At 41.3% G+C, this 24,073-nt stretch overlaps 1 protein-coding gene and 1 long non-coding RNA gene across 7 annotated transcripts in view; one reads left to right on the top strand and one right to left on the bottom strand.

The window, feature by feature from the left end:
• ZNF557 (zinc finger protein 557) overlaps positions 1-24,073 on the top strand; it is a 106,473-nt gene that overhangs the window by 10,559 nt on the left and 71,841 nt on the right. The window contains exons 5-8 of one of the 5 annotated variants that reach the window (XR_007460174.1): positions 13,096-13,191; positions 13,842-13,924; positions 14,406-15,257; positions 15,339-17,322. The exons of 3 other annotated variants lie outside the window; for them this stretch is intronic. Coding sequence is in view for 1 of the 2 variants with exons in the window: in XM_049642433.1 (XP_049498390.1) it covers positions 13,096-13,191; positions 13,842-13,924; positions 14,406-15,188 (962 nt within the window). In the remaining variant the exon portion in view is untranslated. Of the gene's footprint in view, positions 1-13,095; positions 13,192-13,841; positions 13,925-14,405; positions 17,323-24,073 lie in introns of those variants that run through there. One more of the 5 variants, XM_049642433.1, reaches the window with a different exon arrangement.
• LOC125930609 (uncharacterized) lies at positions 6,511-23,420 on the bottom strand. 2 transcript variants are annotated; one of them, XR_007460181.1, is made up of 5 exons: positions 23,332-23,420; positions 19,313-20,063; positions 19,005-19,120; positions 18,555-18,642; positions 6,511-7,192 (listed from the first exon to the last, which is right to left on the bottom strand). It is a non-coding gene; the product is annotated as an uncharacterized LOC125930609 (long non-coding RNA). The 2 variants fall into 2 exon arrangements; XR_007460180.1 differs by having other exon boundaries at positions 19,005-20,063.

The raw sequence follows: 24,073 nt of genomic DNA, 5'->3' as shown, positions 1-24,073 counted from the left end.
CTTCCCCAGGAGCTGCGCCAGGGTGGGAGGGTTCCGATTTCCCCACATCTGCCCCAACATTTGTGCCTCTGATGGTAGCCGTCTTCACGGTTATGAGGCAGTATTTCTTTTCGTTGTCGCCCTGATTTGCGTTTCCCTCATGACTGATGACATTGAGCACTTTTTCATGTGTCGGCTTTTCTGGATCTTCTGTGGAGAACGTCTGTTCAAGTCCTTGGCCCGGTTTGGAATTCGGTTGCTTGTCTTTGTCTTGGATTATACACATTCATTATATGTCGTGAATACTGGTCCCTTGTCCAGAATATGATTCAGAAATAATTTCTCCCAGTTGGTGGCGTATTTTCATTTTCTTGATAGTGTCCTTTGACACACAACAGTTTTAATTTTTTTTAAGTTTGTGTTTGAATTCCAGTTAGTTAACATACAGTGTAATATTAGTTTCAGGTGTACAGTGTATTGATTCAACACTTTCATACCACACCCGGTACTCATCACAACAAGTGTGCCTCTTAATCCCCATCCAAACCGCCCCCCGACCCACAACACACGCGCTCACCACCCTTCTGGTAACCATAAGTTTGTTCTCTGTGGTTAAGAGTCTGTTTCTTGGTTTTCCCCTCTTTCTCTCCTTCTCTCTTTTTTTCCTTTTGCTCATTTGTTTTGTTTCTTAAATTCCACGTGTGAGTAAAATCACATTTTTCCAAAGAAGACATCCAGATGGCCAACAGACCCACGAAAAGATGCTCAACGTCACTCACCATCAGGGAAATACAAGTCAGAACCATGATGAGACACTACCTCACACCTGTCAGAATGGCTGAAACCAACGACACAAGAAACAACAGGTGTTGGGGAGGATGTGGAGAAAGGGGACCCTTGTGCGCTGATGGTGGGAAGGCAAAGTGGCGCAGCCCCCCTGGAAAACAGTTCGGAGGTTCCTTAAAAATAGAACTACCCCATAATCCAGCAATTGCTCTACTAAGCATTTACCCAGAGGATAAAAAAAAATACTGATTTCGAAGGAGCACACACACCCCAATGTTTATAGCAGCACTATCTACAATTCCCGAATTATGGAAACAGCCCAAATGTCCATGGACAGATGAATGGATGAAAAAGACGTGGTGTGTGTGTGTGTATGTAGACACACACACAATGGAATATTACTCAGCCATAAAGAATGAAATCTTGCCACTTGTAACGAAGTGGATGGAGCTAGAGAGTATTATGCTAAGTGAACTAAGTCAGAGAGAGTTTTAACTTTTATGAAGTCCAATTTATCTCCTTTTTTTTTCTTTTTTTGCTTGTCCTTTACTATCATACCTCAAAAATTCTTGCCAAATCCACCAAGGCTATGAACATTTACCCCTGTGTTTTCTTCCAGGAATTTTCTAGTTCTCTTCAATTAGGTCTTTGGTCCTTTTGGAGATAATTTTTTATGTGGCTTCATTCTTTTATCTCTGTTTACCCAGTTGCCCAGCATTGCTGTAGAAGACTATTCTTTCCCCCAGTGAATTGTTTTGCTGCCTTGTCGTAAGTTGTGTGACCACAGACTTTACGAGTTTACACTCACTCAGTTCTCGTCCATTGATCTCTGCATCTCTCCTTGTGCAAGTACTGTAGTGTGTTCTTTACTATTGCTTTGAAGTAAGCTTTGATGTCAGGAGGTGTGAGAATTCCTAATTCGTTCTTTCTCAAGACTGTTTTGTCTGTTCAGCATCCCTTGCAAATCCATGTGAGTTTAAGGATCAGTTTGTCCAGGAGCGCCTGGGTGGCTCAGTCGGTTGAGCGTCCGACTTCAGCTTGGGTCATGATCTCACACTCTGTGAGTTCGAGCCCTGCGTCGGGCTCTATGCTGACAGCTCAGAGCCTGGGGCCTGTTTCAGATTCTGTGTCTCCCTCTCTCTCTGACCCTCCCCTGTTCATGCTCTGTCTCTCTCTGTCTTAAAAATAAATAAACGTTAAAAAAAAAATTTTTTTTAAAAAAGGATCAGTTTGTCCATTTTGCAAATAAAAGCTGTTGGAATTTTGGTAACAATTGCACTGAATCTGTCGATTGCTTTGGTTGTATGGAAGCTATGAACCACGGGAATCTACCCCCAAAACCAAGAGCACACTTACATACTGTATGTTAGCCAACTTGACAATAAACTATATTTAAAAAAATTTACAATTCTGTTGTAATTGGTCTGTAATTGTTACATCTTCTAGATAATTTGACCTTTTAATCACTAAATAAGATCATTCTTTGTGTCTTGTAGCAGATTTTGTCTTAAAGTCTATTTTGCCTGAAATTAACATAGCTACACTCTCTTTTGGCTGCTGTTTACATGGAATCTATTTTTCCATCTATTGACTTTCAACCTCTTAGTATGTTTGTTTGTTTGTTTGTTTTTGCTTACCTTTTTTTTGTATATTAAATATAATTTATTGTCAAATTGGTTTCCATACCACACCCAGTGCTCATCCCAACAGGTGCCCTCCTCAATGCCCATCACCCACTTTCCCCTCCCTCCCACCCCCCATCAACCCTCAGTTTATTCTCAGTTTTTAAGAGTCTCTTATGGTTTTCCTCCCTCCCTCTCTAACTTTTTTCTCCCTTCCCCTCCCCCATGGTCTTCTGTTAACTTTCTGAGGATCCACATATGAGTGAAAACATACGGTATCTGTCTTTATCTGCCTGACTTATTTCACTTAACATAATATCCTCCAGTTCCATCCATGTTGCTGCAAATGGCCAGATTTCATTCTTTATCGTTGCCAAGTAGTATTCCATTGTATGTATAAACCACATCTTCTTTATCCATTTGTCAGTTGATGGACATTTAGGCTCTTTCCATAATTTGGCTGTTGTTGAAAGTGCTGCTATAAACATGTGGTACATGTGCCCCTCTGCATCAGCCCTCCTGTATCCCTTGGGTCAATTCCTAGCAGTGCTATTGCTGGGTCATAGGGTAGTTCTATTTTTAATTTTTTGAGGAACCTTCACACTGTTTTCCAGAGCAGCTGCACCAGTTTGCATTCCCACCAGCAGTGCAAGAGGGTTCCCGTTTCTCCACATCCTCTCCAGCATCTGTAGTCTCCTGATTTATTCATTTTAGCCACTCTGATGGGTGTGAGGTGATATCTGAGTGTGGTTTTGATTTGTATTTTCCTGATGAGGAGTGACGTCGAGCATTTTTTCATGTGCCTATTGGCCATCTGGATAGTCTTCTTTAGAAATGTCTATTCATGTCTTCTCATTTCTTCACTGGATTATTTGTTTTTTGGGTGTGGAGTTTGGTGAGTTCTTTATAGATTTTGGATACTAGCCCTTTGTCTGATATGTCATTTGCAAATATCTTTTCCCATTCCGTTGCTTGCCTTTTAGTTTTGTTGATTGTTTCCTTTGCGGTGCAGAAGCAAATTACTTATTACTTATTACTTATTACTTTGGCTTCTCAGGGGCTTTTGTAGTTCCATACAGGTTTTAGGATTGATTGTTTTAGCTTTGAGAAGATAGCTGGTGCAATTTTGATTGGAATTGCATTGAATGTGTAGATTGCTTTGGGTAGTATTGACATTTTAACAATATTCTTCCAATCTATGAGCATGGAATGTTTTTCCATTTCTTTGTATCTTCTTCAATTTCCTTCATAAGCATTCTGTAGTTTTCAGCACACAGATCTTTTACATCTTTGGTTAGGTTTATTCCTAGATATTTTACGGTCCTTGGTACAATTGTGAATGGGATCAGTTTCTTTGTCTTTCTGTTGCTTCCTCATTGGTGTATAAAAATGAAACCGATTGCTGTACATTAATTTTGTACCATGCAACTTTGCTGAATTCATGTATCAGTTCTAGCAGACTTTTGATGGAATCTGTCAGGTTTTCCATGTATAATATCATGTCACCTGCAAAAAGTGAAAACTTGACTTCATCTTTGCCACTTTTGATGCCTTTGATTTCCTTTTGTTGTCTGATTGCTGATGCTAGAACTTCCAACACTATGTTAAACAACAGCGGTGAAAGTGGACATCCCTGTCGTGTTCCTGATCTCAGGGGGAAGGCTCTTAGTTTTTCCCCATTGAGGCTGATATTAGCTGTGGGCCTTTCATAAATGGCTTTTATGATATTTAAGTATGTTCCTTCTATCCTGACTTTCTCAAGGGTTTTTATTAAGAAAGTATGCTGAATTTTGTCAAATGCTTTTTCTGCATCGATTGACAGGATCATATGGTTCTTTTCTTTTATTAATGTGATGTATCACGTTGCTTGATTTGCTAATGTTGAACCAGCCCTGCATCCCAGGAATGAATCCCACTTGATTGTGGTGAATAATTCTTTTTATATGCTGTTGAATTCGATTTGCTAGTATCTTGTTGAGAAGTTTTGCATCCATATTCATCAGGGATATTGGCCTATAGTTCTTTCTTGTTTTTTGCTGGGTCTCTGTCTGGTTTGAAATCAAAGTAATGCTGGCTTCATAGAATGAGTCTGGAAGCTTTTCTTCCCTTTCTATTTCTTGGAACAGCTGGAGAAGGATAGGTATTATCTCTGCTTTAAACGTCTGGTAGAACTCCCCAGGGAAGCCATCTGGTCCTGGACTCTTATTTGTTGGGAGATTTTTGATAACTGATTCAATTTCTTCGCTGGTTATGGGTCTGTTCAAGCTTTCTGTTTCCTCCTGATTGAGTTTTGGAAGTGTGTGGGTGTTTAGGAATTTGTCCATTTCTTCCAGGTTGTCCAGTTTGTTGGCATATAATTTTTCATAGTATTCCCTGATAATTGCTTGTATTTCTCAGGGATTGGTTGTAATCATTCCATTTTCATTTGTGATTTTATCTATTTGGGTCCTCTCTCTTTTCTTTTTGAGAAGCCTGGCTTAAGGTTTATCAATTTTGTTTATTTTTTCGAAAAACCAACTCTTGGTTTCATTGATCTGCTCTACTGCTTTTTTGGATTCTATATTGTTTATTTCTGCTCTGCTCTTTATTATTTCTCTTCCTCTGCTGGGTTTGGGGTGTCTTTGCTGGTCTGCTTCTGGTTCCTTTAGGTGTGTTGTTAGATTTTGTATTTGGGATTTTTCTTGTTTCTTGAGATAGGCCTGGATTGCAATGTATTTTCCTCTCAGGACTGCCTTTGCTGCATCCCAAAGCATTTGGATTGTTGTATTTTCATTTTCATTTGTTTCCATATATTTTTTTTTATTTCTTCTCTAACTGCCTGGGTGACCCATTCATTATTTAGTAGGATGTTCTTTAACCTCTATGCCTTTGGAGGTTTTTCAGACTTTTTCCTGTGGTTGATTTCAAGTTTCATAGCATTGTTATCTGAAAGTATGGTATGCATCATGCATGGTATGATCTCAATTTTTTATACTTATTAAGGACTGTCTGTAACCTAGTATGTGATCTATCTTGGAGATTGTTCCATGTGCACTCAAGAGGAAAGTGTATTCCGTTGCTTTGGGATGCAGAGTTCTAAATATATCTGTCAAGTCCATATGATCCAATGTTTCATTCAGGGCCCTTGTTTCTTTATTGATACTGTGTCTAGCTGATCTATCCATTGTTGTAAGTGGAATATTAAAGTCCCCTGCAATTACCACATTCTTATCAATAAGGTTCCTTATGTTTGTGATTGTTTTATATATTTGGGGGCTCCTGTATTTGGCGTATAAACATGTATAATTGTTAGCTCTTTCTGATGGATAGACCCTGTAATTATTATATAATGCCCTTCTTCATCTCTTGTTACAGCCTTTAATTTAAAGTCTAGTTTGTCTAAGTATGTCTACTCCAGCTTTCTTTTGACTTCCCGTAGCATGATAGATAGTTCTCCATCCCCTTACTTTCAATCTGAAGGTGTCCTCAGGTCTAACATAAGTCTCTTGTAGACCGCAAATAGATGGGTCTTGTTTTTTATCCATTGTGATACCCTATGACTTTTGGTTGGCGTATTTAGTCCATTTATATTGAGTGTTATTCTAGAAAGATATGTGTTTAGAGTCATTGTGATGTCTGTAGGCTTCATGCTTGTAGTGGTGTCTCTGGTACTTTGTGGTCCTTGCAACATTTCACTCACAGAGTCCCCGTGAGGATCTCTTGTAGGGCTGGTTTAGTGGTGATGAAGTCCTTCAGTTTTTGTTTGCTTGGGAAAACCTGTATCTCTCCTATTCTGAATGACAGGCTTGCTGGGTAAAGGATTCTTGGCTGCATATTTTTTCTGTTCATCACATTGAAGATGTCCTGCCGTTCCTTTCTGGCCTGCCAAGTTTCAGTAGAGAGGTCTGCCACTACCCTAATGTGTCTACCTTTGTATGTTAGGACCCGTTTATCCCTAGCTGCTTTCAGAATTCTCTCTTTATCCTTGTGTTTTGCCAGTCTCACTATGGTATGTCGTGCAGATGATCAATTCAAGTTACGTCTGAAGGGAGTTCCCTGTGCCTCTTGGGTTTTAATGCCTTTTTCCTTCTCCAGGTCAGGGAAGTTCTCAGCTATGATTTGTTCAAGTACTCCTTCAGCTCCTTTCTCTCTCTTCTTCTTCTGGAATTCCTATGATATGGATATTGTTCCATTTGATTGCATCACTTAATTCCCTAACTCTCCCCTCATACTCATGGATTTTTTTATCTTTTTCTCAGCTTCCTCTTTTTCCATAATTTTATCTTCTAATTCACCTATTCTCCCCTCTGCCTCTTCAATCTGTGCTTTGGCTGTCTTCATTTTATTTTGCACCTCACTTACAACATTTTTTGTTCCTCATGACTATTTCTTAGTCCCTTGATCTCTCTAGCAATAGATTCTCTGCTGTCCTCTATGCTTTGTTCAAGCCTAGCAATTAGTTTTATGACTATTCTCAACTCTTGCTCAGTTATATTGCTTAAGTTGGTTTTGATCAATTTGTTAGCTGTCACTCCTTCCTGGAATTTCTTTTGTGGAGAATTCTTCCGTTTCATCATTTTGGCTAGTTTTCTGTCCCTGATGAGTTTTAAAAGCTTGCTGTGTGCTTTGTACCTGCAAGCACCGCTATATTAAAGGGAGGGTGGTGGGGGGTCATACACTGTCCAGGGCCTGGCCCTTCAGGAGGTGTTTTTTGGAGAGTGTTACTTGCTCTCTGTTGTTGTGACTTTGGTTATTTTATTTCTCTACTCGTAGTGATGTTTTGGACCCTCCACCAGGTGTGCTTTGATTTGTTCCTTGGAATCGCCCTGGAAAGGAAAACAGGAGACAAAAACATGTAAACACAGAAATAAACCAAAAGAAAAAACCCAAAACACCGACTACAAGTAAAGAACAGGGTGGAGGCGGTGCTGACGGAAGAGCAGATACGAAGAGAAACGACAGGAGCGGAGGAGAAAGAAAAAATAAACATTGACTAGGCAGAGAGACTAAAAGGCTTAATCCATAGAGAAAGGAAAATAAAGAAGGAGGCGGGGAAAATGAAACAAAGATAAAGTTACCCAGACAGAGAAACTATACAGCTCGATTATTCCAGAGAGAGAGAAAGGAGTGTAAAGAAGGAGAAGAAGGAGGTGTAGAACATGTATCAAGACAATGGATTAAATATGTCTGTTTAGAACAGACCAATAACCAGAGTAACCAGCCTAGGGAAGGAAAGAGATAAGGAGCAGAAGTGGGAGGGAGAATATATCTCTCTCTCCAGAATTGACCTAGAGTTAATCCAGGCAACGCTGCATCACTTGTGGGGAGTAGCTGTCCACAGGGTCTGTGCCCCTCGGTGGATACGCAGTTACCCAGTGCAAAGGGGCGTGGCTTGGCGTCATCTGGACCCACCTCCACTGTGGGCCCACCTTGGTGCTGGGGGGCGGCAATGGTGATTCCCCCAGTCTCTTCTCCACAGACCCCGACCGGTGGACTCAGTTTGAGTCTTCCTCACTGTGTCGCGGGTGCAGACGGGACGGTCCTTCTCGCTCTACCAACTCCCCTGACCCTGCGCTTGGCTAAGATTCACAGTCCCGTTCCCATGCGCTCTGGCACTGGGGAAGTGCCTCTCAGTGCAGCCCAATAGGTGGTCCCGGCTGGCTTTGTCTGTGCCACCGCACTTCAAGGAGGACTTCCATCTCCTACTGCAGACTGCGTCGGTGACCTCGCCACTGAGCCCCGGGGGTGGTGGACACAGGCAGGCTTTGTTCTGTCCCACCGCACTCTGGAGAAGTGGCCGCTTTCTCCCACTGCAGCCTGCGCCCCTGACCCACCACCGAACCCAGGGCTGGCTCCCCTCCTCCCCAGGTGCGTGAACAGGGAGCCGGCCCCAGTCCGAAGAAGGTCCTGCCGTCAGAGATGGGATCCCTCTGAGTCTCAGTACGAGGTCATTTTCCTGTGCAGATACAGTCCTACAGTTCCCTAGCCATTCTCTTCGCTTTGTCTCTCCGCAGAAGGGGACCCCTCCCCTCTGTGCCTACCCACCCTGTTCTATCTCCCCCAGTTCACAGTCACCCACCTATCCTTTCTCACGTTGTCCCATTTTCTTCCTGGTAGATTCAGTCTCTTTTCCTCCCAGACTCTTGGGGTTCAGAGTCCTTTGGCTTCAGCACTTCTTTGAGAGAGGCGGGAAGTAAGGATCCCCCTACTTCTCTGCCATGTTGACCCCTCCCTACCTCCCTCTTAGTGTGTTTAGATGTAAGTTGAGTCTCTTACGGAGAGCATATAATTGGATATTCTTTATCTGTTCTGCCCAAATCTGCCTTTTAGTTGGACAGATTAATCTATTAACATTTAAGGTTATTATTGATAAAGAAAGACCTACTTATGCCATTTTGTTATTTTCTACATGTTTTCTATCATTTTTGTTCCTCAATTCTTTCGTTGTGTGTGTGTGTGTGTGTGTGTGTGTGTGTTAAATGTTTTCTCATGGACCATTTTGATTCCCTGTCATTTCTTTTTATTTATTTGTTTTAATGGTTGTCCTGGGGATTACAGTTAACATTTTATTTTTTTTTTAATTTTTATTTAATTTTTTAATTTAGATCCAAGTTAGCATATAGTGCAACAATGATTTCAGGAGTAGATTCCTTAATGCCACTTACCCATTTAGCCCATCCCCCTCCCACAACCCCTCCAGTAACCCTCAGTTTGTTCTCGATATCTAAGAGTCTCTTATGGTTTGTCCCCTTTCCTGTTTTTATATTATTTTTGCTTCCCTTCCCTTATGTTCATCTGTTCTGTGTCTTAAAGTCCTCATATGTGTGAAGTCATATGATATTTGTCTTTCTCTAATTTCGCTTAGCATACTACCCTCTAATTCCATCCACGTAGTTGCAAATGGCAAGATTTCATTTTTTGATTGCCGAGTAATATTCCATTTTATATATATGTGTGTGTGTGTGTGTGTGTGTGTGTGTGTGTGTGTGTGTGTGTTAGTGTTATATAATGTGATATATACATACACATATACACCACATCTTTATCCATTCATCCATCAATGGACATTTGGGCTCTTTCCATGCTTTGGCTATTGTTGATAGTGCTGCTATAAAGATGGGGGTGCATGTGTCCCTTCGAAATAGCACACCTGTATCCCTTGGATAGATACCTAGTAGTGCAATTGCTGGGTCATAGGGTAGTTCTATTTTTAATTTTGGGGGGAACCTCCAGACTGTTTTCCAGAGTGGCTGCACCAATTTGCATTCCCACCAGCAGTGCAGAAGAGATCCTCTTTCTCCACATCCTTGCCAACATCTGTTGTTGCCTAAGTTGTTAATGTTAGCCATTCTGACAGGTGTGAGGTGGTATCTCATTGTGGTTTTGATTTCTATTTCCCTGATGATGAGTCATGTTGAGCATTTTTTCAGGTGTCGGTTGGCCATCTGGATGTCTTCTTTGGAAAAGTGTCTCTTCAGGTCTTTTGCCCATTTCTTCACTGGATTATTTGTTTTTTGGGTGTTGAGTTTGAGAAGTTGTTTATAGATTTTGGATACTAACTCTTTATCGGATATGTCATTTGCAGCTGTCTTCTCCCATTCTGTCGGTTGCCTTTTAGTTTTGCCGATTGTTTCCTTCGCTGTGCAGGAGCTTTTCATTTTGATTAGGTCCCAGTAGTTCATTTTTGCTTTTGTTTCCCTTGCCTCTGGAGACGTGTTGAGTAAGAAGTTGCTGTGGCCAAGATCAAAGAGGCTTTTGCCTGCTTTCTCCTCAGATTTTGATGCCTTCCTGTCTTCCATTTAGGTCTTTCATCCATTTTGAGTTTATTTTTGTGTATGGTGTAAGAAAGTGGTCCAGTTTCATTTTTCTGCCTGTCGCTGTCTAGTTTTCCCAGCACCACTTGCTGAAGCGACTGTCTTTATTCCATTGGATATTCTTTCCTGCTTTGTCAAGGATTAGTTGGCCATACGTTTGTGGGTCCATTTCTGGGTTCTCTATTCTGTTCCATTTATCTGAGTGTCTGTTCTTATGCCAGTGCCATACTTTCTTGATGATGACAGCTTGTAATACAGCGTAAGTCCGGCAATTAACATTTTAATTCATAGCAGCCTATTTTGATTTAATACCAACTTTGTTTTGATAGTATATAAAATTTTTGCTCTTATGTACCTGCGCACACACACACCTGCTTTCTTTTGTTTTGCCACAAATTACACCTTTATACCTTGTGTGCCCATTAACATAGATTTACAATTACTGGTGTAGGCATTTATCTTTTAAATCATATAAGAGAAAGAGTTTCAAACCAAAAAGATAAGCATTATAAACCAAAAATAGCCAATTACTATTGGCCTGTGTATTTTCAATTATCAGGTTATTTCTTTATGTGGATTTGCATTAATATCCATTATCCTTTCATTTCAGCCTGAAAGTCTCCCATTAGCATTTCTTGTAGGGCAGATGTGCTCGTGAGCTCTGTGCCTCTCAGTGTAACCTTATACTTGGGGTTTCTTAAGCTTCTTGGCTGTGTACATTTGTGTCTTTGTCAAATTTGGGGAAATTTTTGCCCGTATTTCTTCAAATATTCTTTCTACCTCATTCTCTTCTCCACTTAAGGAATTCCCATGATGTGTATATTGGTATGTTTGATGGGATCCCACAGGTCTCTTGGGCTCTGTTCTTATTTTTTTTCCTTCTTTTTTCTTTCTGTTCTTCCAGGGAGGTAATGTAAATCATCCTGTCTTCATGGTTATTGATTCTTCTGCCTGCTCACATCTGCTGTTGAACTCTCCTTGTGAACTTTTCATTTCAGTTATTGTACTTTTTCAACTCCAAAATTTCTGTGTAGTTTCTCTTTGTCATTTCTGTCTCTTTCACATGGGTTCTAGTTCATCAGAATTGTCACGGTTTCCTTTAGGTCTTTGAGCATACTTAAAAGAGTTGACTTAAATCCTTTGAGGGGCGCCTGGGTGGCCCAGTTGGTTGAGCGTCTGACTTCAGTTCAGGTCATGATCTCTTGGTTCACGAGTTTGAGCCCCACATCGGGCTCATTGTAGTCAGCCTGTCAGTGCGGAGCCCAGTTCGGCTCTTTCTGCTTACACTCTCGCTCTCAAAAACTAAATAAAAAATTTAAATTCTTTGACTAGTGAGTCTGATGTTTGGGCTTCCTTCGGAGAAGTTTCTACTCATTTTTTTTTCTTGCAGTGGGCCATACATTTGTTTCTTTGCCTGCCTCATACTTTTAGTGTTAAAACTGGGCATTTGGAACATTATTATACAGCAATTCTGGAATCCAGTTTCTCTCCACCACCAGAATTTGTTATCGTTGCTGTTGAATGTATGTTTAGTGATACCTGTATACTAATTTTGTAATCTGTATTTGTCACGTGTGGTCCCTGAAGACTGTTAGTTTCGTGGTTAGCTAGTGGTTGGTCAGAGGTTTTCTTGGGGGCCTGGAACAAAAAGTAAAACACCTGTAGTCTCTGCAGATGTGTTCTGTGTGGGTGTCCAGGGCCTACCTTCAAAATCAGCAGGCAATTGGCAACTCTCCATAATCTTTACTTTCTGCTTGTGCAGAACCTGAAGGTCAGCCAGAATTGAGGACTTAATGCAATTTCAGGTCTTTTCTGACCATGTGCCCGACCCTGGCTTTCTAGATTCAAAGAAATATGAGGGAAATTTTTTAAAAATTCCCCCAAACATCTTATTCCATAGTTTTCCTCCCAGGCTTCTTGGTTAGTTTTTTGTTTTCCTCTACTATTTCACTTGCCTCTGGTGGTGATGGCTGAGATATTTGCCTTTAAATGTGTTCAGCACATGCCTCGTGGGTAGACAGCTCAGCCCCTGGAGAGTGGGATTAGATAAATAAAGGCAATATGGAAACCAATTTGACAATAAATTTCATATATTGAAAAAAAAAGTAAGTGTAAGAAAAAGTTTTATAAAGTAAAAAAAAATAATTAAAAATTTAAAAAAAAGATAAAGGCAAGCCAGAAAAGTCAAATCAGACAACCACGGATCTTTGACAATAAATAGATCCCCCCTGCTCCCTGCAGTACTAGGAATGTGGGCTGTCATCTGCAAGGTCACAGCCAAAGCAGTGAATAGATTAGACAGGGGTCAGTTAAAATGTCAGCTGGTTGTTGTCCTTGATTAAACATTTTCCAGTTGCTGTAAACTTTTGATAAGTTTCCAAAGTTCTGATAAAGTTGGTTCTGATGGTGTTCCCCAGTTTAGTCACTGTTTTTGTGGAGTTATGGACTTTTGGTTTAACAGCCCTTAATTTTCACTCTTGTCACTTCTCACAAGTCTTTCTGAGGCACTTCGATGTTCCTGGGTCTGTGCTGGGTTTAGGAATAGAGTGATGAATGAGACAGACGTGGTCCCCACCCTCCTGGAGCTTTCTGTCTGATGCCTTCCCTGTGAACTGAATAGCTGTTCCTTACCCTGACTTTATATTCTCTGTGGTTAAAAGCTTTAGAGCTTTTGAAGTATGTTATGTAAACTTGGACATGGACTTTGGGACTGTTTATATCCTGTCACCTGGACATTGAGGATGCTTGAATTTTTGTTTCTGGAGAGTTACTATACCCATTAGAATTTATGCGTGGTTACTCCACTGTTGCAGACGTCATAGTGGCTCATCTTCAGAATTGTTGGCTCCAGTTTCATGGAGTTGCTTGTCACCTGCACAGTCCCCCTACATCATGTGTCTTTTCTCCACAAATAGGGTGTCATGTTGATAAACCCAGTCTGACCTCCCAGCTGGAGCAAGAAGACAAAGTGATGACACAGGAGCGAGGAATTCTTCCCGGCACCTGTCCAGGTGAGCACCAGGTGGACAGGCGGATAGGAGTCTTCTTAAGGAATAGGTCTGGCCAGTGATTTGGGGCATGGGAATAGTACATTCAGGAAACGTCAGTCAGGAACGTTTGTAACATGTCCTTTTTTCTGGCAGAGATGGTCAAGAACATTTGGTATGAGCTTCTTCGTGTATGTTCCTTCTTTTTACCTTTCTGTTCAACATCTCATGCGTTACCTTGGACTCAGAGGGGGGAAAAAAGACGTATCTCTTTTCCTTTGAAGTGTACTTAACATATAGTGTTACATCAGTTTCAGGTGCACAACGTAGTGATTTGATAAGTTTATAAGTTATACTGTGCTCACCACAAGTGTAGCTGCTGTCTGTCATCGGACAATGCTAATACATTTCTTTTCCTTTTTAAGTTTAAACCTCATAGGAGCACTTTATCCAATTCCTTCCTACTTTGCATTCCTGATAATCCCTTCTTTTGTAAATCTCTGATCAGTCTTAATCCTTCTAGAATCCTTTAATACCTATAGTTTTCATACTCACATCCCTTTCATGGCAAACTTCCTCAAAAACCCTGATCCCTCAGAGTCTGCCTTTACTCATGTATGTACTTTACTATTCCTTTCCTCCATCAACTTAAATTTCTTTTCCATTTGTTTCAGGTTTGGAGACTGTACTTAAAGCCAAATGGTTAACTCCTAAGAAGCACGTTTTTAGAAAAGAACATTCCAATGGTATTAAAGCGGTAAGACTAACCTGGCTGATTTCTGGTTTTTTACAGTAGGAAAGTAAGTTAGAAAAGTCACAAAGTAAACAGTCATAGTATCATTTACAGATGAGGAAATTTTGTCTCTGGAGAGATACTGTGAAAAGTTGTGAATTTGGAGAAAACCATAAGTTAGCTCCAAACTTGTTTCTTCACTGGGAGTTTCCACTTGTAAATATTTCCTTAAACGTGACTACGATATTGATCGTTGAAATATAAAGTGGTCTTAAGTTTATCAGAAGATGCTCTGTGAATATGATAAGGATCTGTGGCAAAGCATCCTTCTTTTTTAACTTCTAACAGCTCAAACTTGGCAGAAGCCACATACAAGCACTGAAAATAGCCAAAACGTCAATTGTAATAATGTAACAGAATTCCTGAAAAAGAGAATTCCTATGACATAAAATTCATTAAATATTAAAAATACTATAAATGATAGTTATCATTCATCTCTTAACAGGAAAGAAATCATCTCGGAGTGAAAGTCAATGAATGTAATCAGTGCTTTAAAGTCTTCAGCACAAAATCTAACCTCACTCAGCACAAGAGAATTCATACTGGAGAAAAACCCTATGACTGTAATCAGTGTGGCAAGTCCTTCAGCAGTAGATCCTACCTGACCATTCACAAGAGGATACACAATGGGGAGAAGCCCTATGAATGCACGGACTGTGGCAAAGCCTTCAATGATCCCTCATCCCTGAGGCTGCACGTGAGAATTCACACTGGAGAAAAACCCTACGAATGTAATCAGTGTTTCCACGTCTTCCGCACCAGTTGTAACCTCAAAAGCCACAAGAGAATTCATACGAGAGAGAATCACCATGAATGTAATCAGTGTGGCAAGGCCTTCAGCACGAGGTCCTCCCTCACCGGGCATAATAGTATTCATACAGGGGAGAAACCTTATGAGTGCCACGACTGTGGGAAAGCCTTCAGGAAGAGCTCCTATCTGACCCAGCACATGAGAACTCATACTGGAGAAAAACCCTATGAGTGTGATCAGTGTGGAAAATCCTTCAGCAGTAGCTTTTCTCTTACTGTGCACAAGAGAATTCACACTGGGGAGAAACCCTATGAATGCAGTAACTGTGGGAAAGCATTCAATAATCTCTCCGCTGTTAAGAAACACGTGAGGACTCACACTGGAGAGAAACCCTACGAATGTAATCATTGTGGGAAATCTTTCACCACTAACTCTTACCTTTCTGTGCACAAGAGAATTCATAATAGGTGGATATGAGTACAGTAATTAGGAAAGCGTTCATTGATCTCTTAACCCTCAGACAACTGACGGTAACTCACTAGATGGGTGAGTTATCTGCTGCTGCCTAAAAAATTTCCCTCCAAAACAGTGGCTTCAAACCTCATACATTTATTATAATTTCTGTAGGTCGGGAATCTGGAAGCGTCCTAGCTGTGTAGTCCTGGCGCAGAATCTGTCATGAGGTGAAATCAAGATGTCTGCTGGAGCCACAATCATCGGAGTCTTTACTGATACAGAATCTGCTTCCAGAATGGCTCACTCACATGTCTAGCAAGTTAATGCCAGTTGTTGGCAGAGAATCTTCATTACTTCACTCTCCAGAGGGCCAAGTATCTTCATGATGTAGCATCAGGTTCCTCCCAAAGCATTTGATCTACAGGAGAGCTAATGCAGAAGCCACATTGTCTTTTTTGACCCATCCTCAGGAGGACATACTATCATTTCTTCTGTACTGTATTGCTTACAGAGTGGGAAGAAACAACACAGGGTATATATATATATAAGGAGACAGATCATAAGGAACCATCTGAGGAGTTTCCATGAAATCAATGAAGAAAAGCCTTTAGCAGACTCTCATTCTGTCAATCTATTGTATATGAAGTAGCCCTCGGTAACTTATGTCAATTCCCTCTGGAGAGAAACCTCATGAGTGCAATCTTTGTGGTAAGCTTTCAGCTCAAAGTCACCCTAATGTGCACAAAAGATTATGTGTGGAGAGAAACCTGAGGAGCGCAGTAGCTACAGGAAAGCCTTCAGTGATATCTCTAGGGAGTCACATAACAGTTCACACTAGGGGAAAAACCTCATGACTATCCTCAGAATGCAAAAGCCTTCAGCGACACTCATCCCATAGAGCACATGTGAGAAATCACTACAGAGGAATCCTAAAAGGAATGTGGGAAATCCTTGAGCACAAGCGTTTGCGTTACTGAGCGAAAGATGGGGAGAGATTCCGAATACAATTACTGTGGGAAAGCCTCGAATGTTCTCTTAGTTTTTAAGAGGCACGAGGGTTTATTCTGGAGAGAAATTCCCTTCGACTGTCATCAGTACTGGAAAGTCATTTTTCCACATTCCTTAGGAAACTGAGAATTCACTGCAAAGACACTTGTGAATATAAAGACTGAGGGAATGCCTTTGATGATACCTCTTACGTTAGGAAAAATAGGAAGTTTTCTTTGGAGGCAAAAGTTGTGAGTGTATCAATTTGGAAAAAATCTTTCAGTGATTCTTTGTTGGTTTGTGAGAACTCACATTGTAGGGAAACCCTAGAAAAGTGATGCCTCAGCTCTTTACTGAGGGGCCACAAAATAAGTTAAACTGGGAATGGAAATTATCAATTTGAGTGTGGGTTTACCTTTATCTCATCCTAAGATCGGGCCACTAGTTCATTAATTTTCAGTCTTTTTGTTTTAGTATAAACACGTCTATAGCCATACCTAAAATAAACCTTAAATTATGTTCCATAGTTTTGTATGTAACATGTTAACTCTAATTTACTCTTTAAAAACATCAGTACATAGCATATCCAAAAAGACATTTCTGAATATCTCCTGAGTGAATTAGTTTATCATTAGTGGAAATTAGACCGTATTTACTATATACTTTTTCTAGTTTAATGGCATTTTTGTCAGGTAAGCGGACTTTACGATGCTGATTGTTTTTTATCTTTCTCCTCTAGTATGGCATTTTGTTTAGCTTCTTTCCCAATGCCCATCGTCCCCCACTCATTTATGTAAAAAATGTTTTCGTTGTCATTCAAGTTGTCAATGAGCAGGATTAAAAATGCACAACTTATAAGGCTTCTCTGAGGCCCAGAGAGGTATTGCCTGGCTCTGCTGACCATGAGGAGGAGTAGGTAGAAGTCACTGGGGAGAACACCATCCGGCTCGTTCCCCACCTGTATCCTGTTCATCTTACCCGTGCTTTCTCTTGAAAGTCGACTCAAGGCCAAGAGTCGGAAGCGCTCTATTTTGATCATGATGCCAGACACCATAGTGTAGCACAAAATGACAGTGACATGGGCTCCCCCCGGACCTCTGATTGGAGGTCTCAGCTCTGGACTGCTTATGCCCAGACTACTCCTTACATGATTAAAAGTAACCTCTAACTGGTTGAAGCCAAAGTCTTTTTCTCGGGGGGTTTGTTTTTGAGGTGGTGTTCTGTTCATGTCCAGCCGAATGCAATATCTAACTAGGAAACCTATTAGTTGGTCCCATTTGATAAGTGTTCCATATTTCTTTGAAAATTATGTATATTCTCTAAGTTTTCGATGTAGACTATGTGCCCATTAACTCAAGTTAATTGTGTTTTCAGATATAGTATGTACATTCAGGTTTTTGTCCTCAAACTTATTTAGTGGTAGATGTCTATTAAAGTCCTCTTCTAAGGATATGGATTAACGGTTTTTGGGGTTTTTTTTTGTCATTTCTGTCATTTTTTTCTTTATATATTTGGATGTATAACTAAATACATTCAGGATTAGTTTTTTTTTCCTTGTGAATTGTTCCTTTTTATGTAGGGGTCATTTTTTTTATAATGAAGTATTTCAGTACATTAATAAATGACTAAACATTTATGTAGCCCTTCCTACAGCTGAGGCACTTTTCTGAATGCCTTAGGAAAATACGAACTTATTGAGTACTCAGTATAAGCTTAAGAAGTATGTACTATTATTATTCCCATTTTACAGATGAGAAAACTAACATGATATACTGGTAACTTGCCTGAACTCACTGGCTAGTAAATAGTAGAGCCCAGGTTTGAACCCCATCTGTGCTCTTAACCACTAGTCTATCTACTGAGTATATTCTATATGCCAGGCCCTGTTTGAGACACTGGTGTTTATAGCAATGCATGAAATGTATGTTTTGCTATTGAAGCACTTACATTCTAATGGGGGAAGACAGATTATAGAAAAATCAATAAGAGTTGCTATTTTAAGTGTTGATCAGAAAAACATGATAAAATAGTTAAGGGGGGATTGGGATCTTACCATTGTATATAAAATAGGAAGGGAAGGCCTCTTAGCCAAGAGACACTTGAGCAGAGACCTTAACGAGTTGGGACAGTGAGTCAAAGTGTGTGGCAAGAGCAGGCTTGGCATGCAAAGTCCCGCCGCAGAGCAGCCAACGAGATGAGCGTAGAACGAGCTGGGGGTGTAGTGAGGGTGTGATAGAGGATGATGTGGTCAGAGATGTGGATCTTGATCTTGTTGGATTTTATTGTCCCATTAGGACTTTTTCTTATACTTTGAGCTGGCATGCCAGTCAGAGTCCCAGCAGGAAGCAACTGACACAGACTAGGACACTTCAAGGGAGTTTTCATAAAGAGGCTACTCACAGAGTTGTGGACAGGATGGAGGAAAACCACAAGAAGTCGTTGGTACCCAGTAGCGGGTAAGGCCAGGGTTCTATTAACATCCCTACCCCTGAAAGGATAAGAGAAGGGGACAATTACTGAAATCCACAGACAAGAGAGGAAAGAACTGCATTCCAGGAGCTGGGGGGAGGGGGTAGCATCCAGCTCCACGTTCTGCAAGAAATAGCCAGAGCTAGACGTCCCCTTCTTTCATCCTTCTGATTTCATGCCTAGGGTCCCCATTGACCAAACCCAACCAAAGGCCACAAGGCAAGGAATCCCACTGATGTAGTTCATATTGATTAATGTTACTAGACTCAAAGGTAGAGAAAGTGGGTCCCCTGGGGCAAATGGAAGCTATCCAGAACTTTTCGCCCCGTTTGCTTCTCAGAATCTACTTTTGTCAGTCACCTGCGTAGAAAGTTCACATACCTGAATTGTAGCAGCCGCTGTACCATCTGGGTATTGTCAAAGCACTGATGCTCCCACCCATAGTCTAGAACAGTTGCCTTCACACGTGTTCTTCATATAAGGTAGGTCAGGGGACTCTTGGGAGGAAATCACAAAAATAATTAGCCTAAAAGCCCGAGTGACCAGAGGGCTTTTTACCAGCAAAGTAAGGGTCTCATGGAGCTTTATGACTGCATAGGTAACCCTATGCCAGCTGACGCGGGGCTTCTGTTACACAGTAAGGGCAGAGGACATTTGGCACTCAGGCAATCCTTTGGCATGTCTCTTACCCCAGGTTTTTGTTTGTTTTTGATAAATAAATGTAGCAGTTGTATCCTGAGAAGGGCCTGTTGGCCAGATGTTCAGACTCCTCAGGGCTGAGGATCCAGACCAGCCCTCCAAGTCCAGCAGAGGTCGTAGTCACGGGTGAAGGGAATCGAGGATGGGATGGTAGAAGTGTGGCCATTAAGTATCCGTTGCAGCACCGCGAAAAGCTGCTGTCGAGAGCGATCTGTAATTTGTTCACCGATCTTCCTCCTGTAAGTTTCTCCAAGCAAGAGGACTAACCAGAATCCCGTGTGTGTTCACTTCCAAGAAGCAAGTGCCTCTGAGTGGCCTGAGTGTTGCGCCATAATGGAGACGGTGGAATAGTTCTCAGATCCTTCTTTCAGGACTCTTTAAGGCACTCATGCCCCCAGCTGCTGGAAGTGTTCTAATGGCTTGTGCCGCCATGCTCTCAGGAATTCTCTTGGGCCAAAGGAAAGTACCACACCTAAGGCTAAGTCCGCCCCCGCCCCGGGGTAGCCCACTTCCAATGACTGGTTCCTACGGGGAGTGCAAATGCCCAGATTCCTTTGCCTCGATTTGTGATACCCTGAAAGGCCACCTCAGCCCTGGAACTCCCCGTGAGATCAACTGTCATCTCCGTTTTGACCTTATCAGAGTTCAGTCTCTTGTCCTGCCCAATCTTGGTTCTCTCCTTTAGAGATGGTTACCTCAAACAAGTGACAAACTTCTTGTCCCAAAGTTTTATTTCTTCATCTGTCAAATAGAAATGATAGAAGGCCTACTTTGTAGACTTGTATTAAGTATTCAATTAGTTAACATATGTAAAGCATTTATGGGGCTTCTAGTGTATATATATAGGAAACATTATTTTACCTTTTATTATAACCTAATTGAAACATCATAGGAATGTACTGAGCAAAATAAGCCACACACAAAAAAAGAGTAAATATTATACGAGACTCTAAATTCCAAGAATAGCAAAAAAAAAAAAAAAAAAAAAAAATCTGTGATAGGAAAAAAAAAATCAGAATGGTGGTTGTATCTAAACACACTGAGATGTGGGGCGCCTGGGTGGCGCAGTCAGTTAAGCGTCCGACTTCAGCCAGGTCACGATCTCGCGGTCTGTGAGTTCGAGCCCCGCGTCGGGCTCTGGGCTGATGGCTCGGAGCCTGGAGCCTGTTTCCGATTCTGTGTCTCCCTCTCTCTCTGCCCCTCCCCCGTTCATGCTCTGTCTCTCTCTGTCCCAAAAATAAATAAAAAACGTTGAAAAAAAAAATTAAAAAAAAAAATAAAAAAAAAAAAATAAACACACTGAGATGTGACAGGAAGGAACTTCATGGAGGAGAATGTTCTATATCTCAATTGGAGTGTAGGTTACATAAGTATATGCAATTGTCAAAATGTATTGAATGATACACTCAAGATACGTACATTGAACTGTATGCAACTCCTGCCTCAACTTGATTTATTTTGCTAAGTGAAAGAAGCCAGACATGAAAAGCCATTTCTTGTATGATTACATTGTATGACATTTAGTAAAAGGCAAAACTGTAGGGAAGGACAACAAATCAGTGGTTTTCAGGGACAAGGAGTAAGAGAGAGGGGGGAATGACCACAAAGGGGCGACTGAAAGGAATTTGGGAGTGATGGAATTGTTCTCTCGTGGCTGTGTTGATGGACACAGCTCTAGACGCTTGCCAAAACCCATAGAACTAGACAGCATAAAGAGTGACTATTACTGTCGGTTAAAAAAATCCACCAGGTAGCAGAGGGAATGCAAAATAGAATAAACTATAATACAGGAGCCTAACTATACAAATGAATAACATAATCACAAGGAAGAAAACCAAATTTACTCTGGAAAACTGTATATTTTGACAAGAGATGTAAGGCTGACTATGAAAAGAACTGTCTGGAAACCCTCTGGTTGAAAATGGGTTTCTTACAATGGTGTGGATTAGCGATTGTGAAACTACTTTATGTGTGTACTAGAGTTGAACAAGTAAATATGTGGTAAATTATGAAAGCCAGTTTCTTACTCTCAAAGAGATAGGTTGCAAACAAGGAAAGAGAGAAGGCTAGAATAAACACAGTGGCGTTGGAGTGGATTGGAATTGGAGGTATCAGTATGAATTCATGCTTTTTGATAGGTGGATGGATAGGTGTTTGTGTGCGCGCACACGCATGTGCATAGGATAGTACACTTACATGTATTTTCAAGGCCTATCAGCTCAGGAGGCCTAGTAGCAATGAGAATATCTATCACCCACTGAGATCTTGGTTTCTAGAGTAATATTCTTAAAAAAAAAACAAAACAACAAAAAAAAAGCGCTCTTTGGAGAAATAGGGGGCTGTCACAGGGAATATAGAACCTGATCCTAAAATGTCTGAATTTCTTTTCATGGAACATAAAGGTTGACAAAGAAGAAGCCCCAAAAATCTGCCTAAAAATTCCCCTCAGGTCTTTAAATAACACCTAAGCTGTTCATGTACAGAGAAAGACTGTAGGAGGCTTAGAAGAGAGTAGCTAGAGAAAGCTGAAGATTGTGCAGAAAATTCAGAGATCATACATGCCAGTAGTCGGAGGTTGGTTTTTGGACCCATCTGGAGTGGAATGATGAGAGAAGAAAAGAGAGAAAGAGACAGGAGAAGGAAAGGGAAGATGAGGGGAGAGGAAGGGAAGGGAAAGGAAAGGAAAAGAGAAAAGAGGGAGGAAGAAAGGAAAAGAAACAGGGAGGGAGGGAAGGAAAGAGAAAAAGAAAAAGAGGGAAAAAAAGAAAGGTTTTTACTTATGCCCCTACAAATGTCACACCCTGACAGTAAGTACCATGCACTACAAGTAAGGACTGCATCTTAGAAGTCAGTGCAAAACTGAAATACATCTGTGCTTTTAGAGGCTAAAATCTAGACTTCAGAGGCTCAAGGTGGCCCATTAGTACCATAACTGCCTGCCATAACGAAACCTAATCTTTAGAGGAAGGTACCATAATTAAGAACCTCTACCAAGTATATTGTTCACAAGATCCAGCAAACAAGAGCAATAGACACGCAAAGTCTGCAGGAAGATGTTGTCAATTAAGAATATAGAAATCTAGGGGCACCTGGGTGGCTCAGTCGGTTAAACGTCTGACTTCAGCTCAGGTCATGATCTCACAGTTTGTGAGTTCGAGCCCTGCATTTGGCTCTGTGCTGACAGCTCCGAGCCTGGATTCTGTGTCTCCCTCTCTCTTTCTGCCCCTCCCCTACTCTCACTCTGTCTCTGTCTCTCTCTCTCTCAAAAATAAACATTAAAAAAAGAAGAAGAATATAGAAATCCATAGGAGCAGGCCCAGAGACCAGATATTGGAGTTAGCAGACAAGGACTTCAAAACAACTATGAATAATGTTTTTTAAAAACGGAGAAAACGTGGAAAAATTGTAGAAAAAGAAAGACAAGCTGCAAATCTTCAAACCAACTGAAGAAAGGACATGTTGCCTTCAAAGGAGCAACAGTAAGACTGACGATTTTTCAAAAGAAACTATGGAAGCAAAAAAATAACATCCAACATCCAAAGGGTTGAATGGGGGGGGGGGTGGTAGGGTATTAACCACGAATGTAAAACTCAATGACCTAAGAAAAATATTCTTTGAAAATGCAGAAAATGGAAGACGTGTTCCAACGGGGGGGGGGGGGGGTGTTAAAAAAGCAAAAGCTGAAATAACGGCAGAACTGCACCTCAAGAAAAACTAAAGAGAGTCTTCAGGTGAAGGGAAATCGGTTCACGTGAAGACAAATAACTCCAAGAATCAAGATCAGCAGGAGACAAAATGTAAGTAAATATAAATGTATGTTGACTGTATAAAACAACCCTGTATAGTTTCACAACTTTTATGTAAGCCTAAACTTTTTCAAAATAAAATACTTTTAAAACACATTGAACTGATTGCCCAAAGCTAGAGATGATGTAAGCCGCTGCAAGAGAGCTCCCAGTCCGCCCCCACAAGACCAGACATTATGGGAACCCCAGCAAGTGCTGCTCACGGTCGACATCCCAGGCAAGACGACAGACGCCCTAGCTGAGGACCACCAGTTCCATCCCAGGACTAGAGACAACGGGACCTCAGATATCAACTGTCATTACCCAAACACAAATGACGGGGTCTGAGCAAGCAAGCCCCCCCCCCAGTCCCCTCAAAACTAGGAACGAGAGGAACTCCAAGTACCCCCTTCGGTAGCTTTAATTCTAGAAGTGACAGCAGCCCCAGCAGTGACTCCTTCAGCTGCTCAATACTAGGCAGTGGGGATCCCCAGTCCACTGACCGCCCCCCCCCCGTCTCTACCAACAGTATAGGCAAGGGGAGACCCAGAAAGTGACTCTTCTTGTTCTACCCCCAAACTGGATAAGAATGACCTATATAAAGACTCCCCTAGTCCCCATCACTAGAGATACATGGAATCCCATGCAAATATCCCCCTGATCCTCTCCTCACATTAGAGACCATGGAACCTCTTCATGGCCCCTCCCTGTCGCACCAACACTTGAAAAATGGGATCCCCAGGCAGGCAGTGACCTCACAGTCCCCTGGCACCAGACACAATAGGAGCCCCAGCCTCATACTTCCCAGTTACCTCCAGCATCATGAGGGTTTCATCTGATGATACAAGTCTCAACAAGTGATTCCCCCATATCCCTCCAAGATTCGTGATGATGGAAATCCCAAAAAGCTACTTGTAATCCCCACACACGAAAGGAGACAGGAGCCCCAGCAAATGCCCCACCATT

The sequence above is a fragment of the Panthera uncia genome, chromosome A2 (assembly GCF_023721935.1).
Source record: "Panthera uncia isolate 11264 chromosome A2, Puncia_PCG_1.0, whole genome shotgun sequence".
NCBI lineage: Eukaryota > Metazoa > Chordata > Mammalia > Carnivora > Felidae > Panthera > Panthera uncia.
Note: the sequence above shows the minus strand (reverse complement) of the source record. Positions and strands in the feature narration are given on the sequence as shown.